Source organism: Nicotiana tabacum, chromosome 2 (genome assembly GCF_000715075.1).
Source record: "Nicotiana tabacum cultivar K326 chromosome 2, ASM71507v2, whole genome shotgun sequence".
NCBI lineage: Eukaryota > Viridiplantae > Streptophyta > Magnoliopsida > Solanales > Solanaceae > Nicotiana > Nicotiana tabacum.
Genome location: NC_134081.1, coordinates 56181559 through 56183441, shown reverse-complemented (window position 1 = coordinate 56183441; position 1883 = coordinate 56181559). Strand labels below are relative to the sequence as shown.

At 41.8% G+C, this 1883-nt stretch overlaps 1 protein-coding gene across 1 annotated transcript; it reads left to right on the top strand.

Moving 5' to 3' along the window:
* Positions 1–499: 499 nt before the first annotated feature.
* On the top strand, positions 500–1209 carry LOC142166808 (uncharacterized). Its single transcript, XM_075226218.1, has 2 exons — positions 500–917; positions 1037–1209. Exons 1-2 carry the CDS (start codon positions 500–502, stop codon positions 1207–1209), a joined length of 591 nt encoding a protein of 196 aa, XP_075082319.1.
* The last annotated feature ends 674 nt before the right edge of the window (positions 1210–1883 follow it).

Below are 1883 nucleotides of genomic sequence, written 5' to 3'. Positions count from 1 at the left end.
TTCATAGACATAGCGTGGGTTGTATATTAGTACTGAGGGGAAGTCAAACAAGTTATGTTGTGTTTGAATTACTTGTTCTGCTTCAAACCATGAAAATATGTGTAATTTGTGACTTTAAAATGAAGTAACTAATAGTAATGAATTGGTATTGTACACATGATCTCTTTATTGTCTAATTAACGAAAATATGTACTATCTTTATTCATAAGTGAGTTTGGGTAGAATGTATCTAACATGCTTGCTTGATCGCGTTCTCTCGGTTGAGTGTCGGTCGCGCTCCCCGAGTTCGGGGCGTGACAATGAGCCACTCACTACATACTTTCCGGATGAAGAAGTGTTATTCTCCGGGGAAGACATCGTGGATGCATACCCAGGACAGAGAATGTTCTTCGACGGAGCGACAAATTTAAAAGGAGTGGGAATTGAGGTCGTCTTGATTTCATAATCAGGACAGCATTACCCGGCATCAACAAAGATAAGATTCCCTTGCACTAACAATATGGCCGAGAACGAAGAGTTCATCCTCGGGATTTGGATGCCAGTCGACGTGAACATCAAGGAGTTTCTGGTCATAGGAGCTTCTAATTTATTGATACATCAAGTTCAAGTTGAATGGACCACCAAGAATGTCAAGATCCTTCCCTACCTGCATTGCATGAATGAGTTGTGCAAAAAATTCACCAAGATCGAGTTTAGATACATTCCTAGAATCCAAAACGAGTTTGCCGACGCTCTCACAATCTTGTCATCGATGATCCAGAATCCAAATAAGAATTACATCGACCCTATTAAGATAGAGGTTCGGGATAAGCACGTATACTGTTTCCATTTGGATGAGGAGCCAGATGGTAGTCCATGGTACTACAACATCAAAATGTTTCTTCAAACAAGAGATTATCCAGAGAACGTCACCAATGGTCAGAAGCGAGAACTCAGAAGGCTAACGAGTTACGTAACCACGTTTTCCTAAACGGGGAAGTCCTGTATAGGAGGACCCTAGACTTGGGTATGTTAAGATGTTTAAATGTTGTTGAAGCAAGCAGATTACTAGAAGAAATACACGCAGGGACATACAGACCTCGTATGAATGGTTTCACTTTGGAGAAGAAGATTTTAAGAGTTGGATACTTTTTGATGACCATGGAAAGTGATAGTATCTGTTACGTGCAGAAGTGTCATCAGTGCCAGATTCACGGGAATTTCATCTGATTCCACCTAACGAGCTGCGTAGAGGGTTCTCCTTGGTCGTTCGATGATTGGGGCATGGACGTGGTTTGACCTATAGAGCCCGCAACATCAAACGGACATCGCTTCATTTTGGTGGCCTTGAACTATTTCACCAGATGGGTTGAAGCTTCTACATACAAGGTCATCACGAAGAAAGTAGTGGAAGATTTCGTCCGTAACAACATAGTCTACCGATTCGGGATACCAGAGTTAATCGTCACTGACAATGCAGCCAATCTCAATAGTGATCTCATGAGGAAAATTTGTGAATAATTCAGAATCGTCCACCGTAATTCTATAACCTACATGCCATAAATGAATGGAGCAATTAAAGCATCCAACAAAAACATCAAAAGGATCTTACAAAAGATGGTGGACAACCATAGGTAGTGGCACGGGAAGTTTTCCTTCACCTTCCTAGGTTATCGGACAATCACGAGAACATCCACTGGGGCAACGCCATACATGTTGGTATATGGCACCAAAGTTGTGATACCCGCAGAGGTCGAGATACCATCCTTGTGGGTTATTCAAGAAGCCAAGTTAGACGATGCAGAATGGATACGGATCAGACAGGAGAAACTCATGCTCATTGACGAGATGATAAGTGTTCCATGGTCAACTGTATTAAAGTAGGATGGCCAGTGCATTCAATA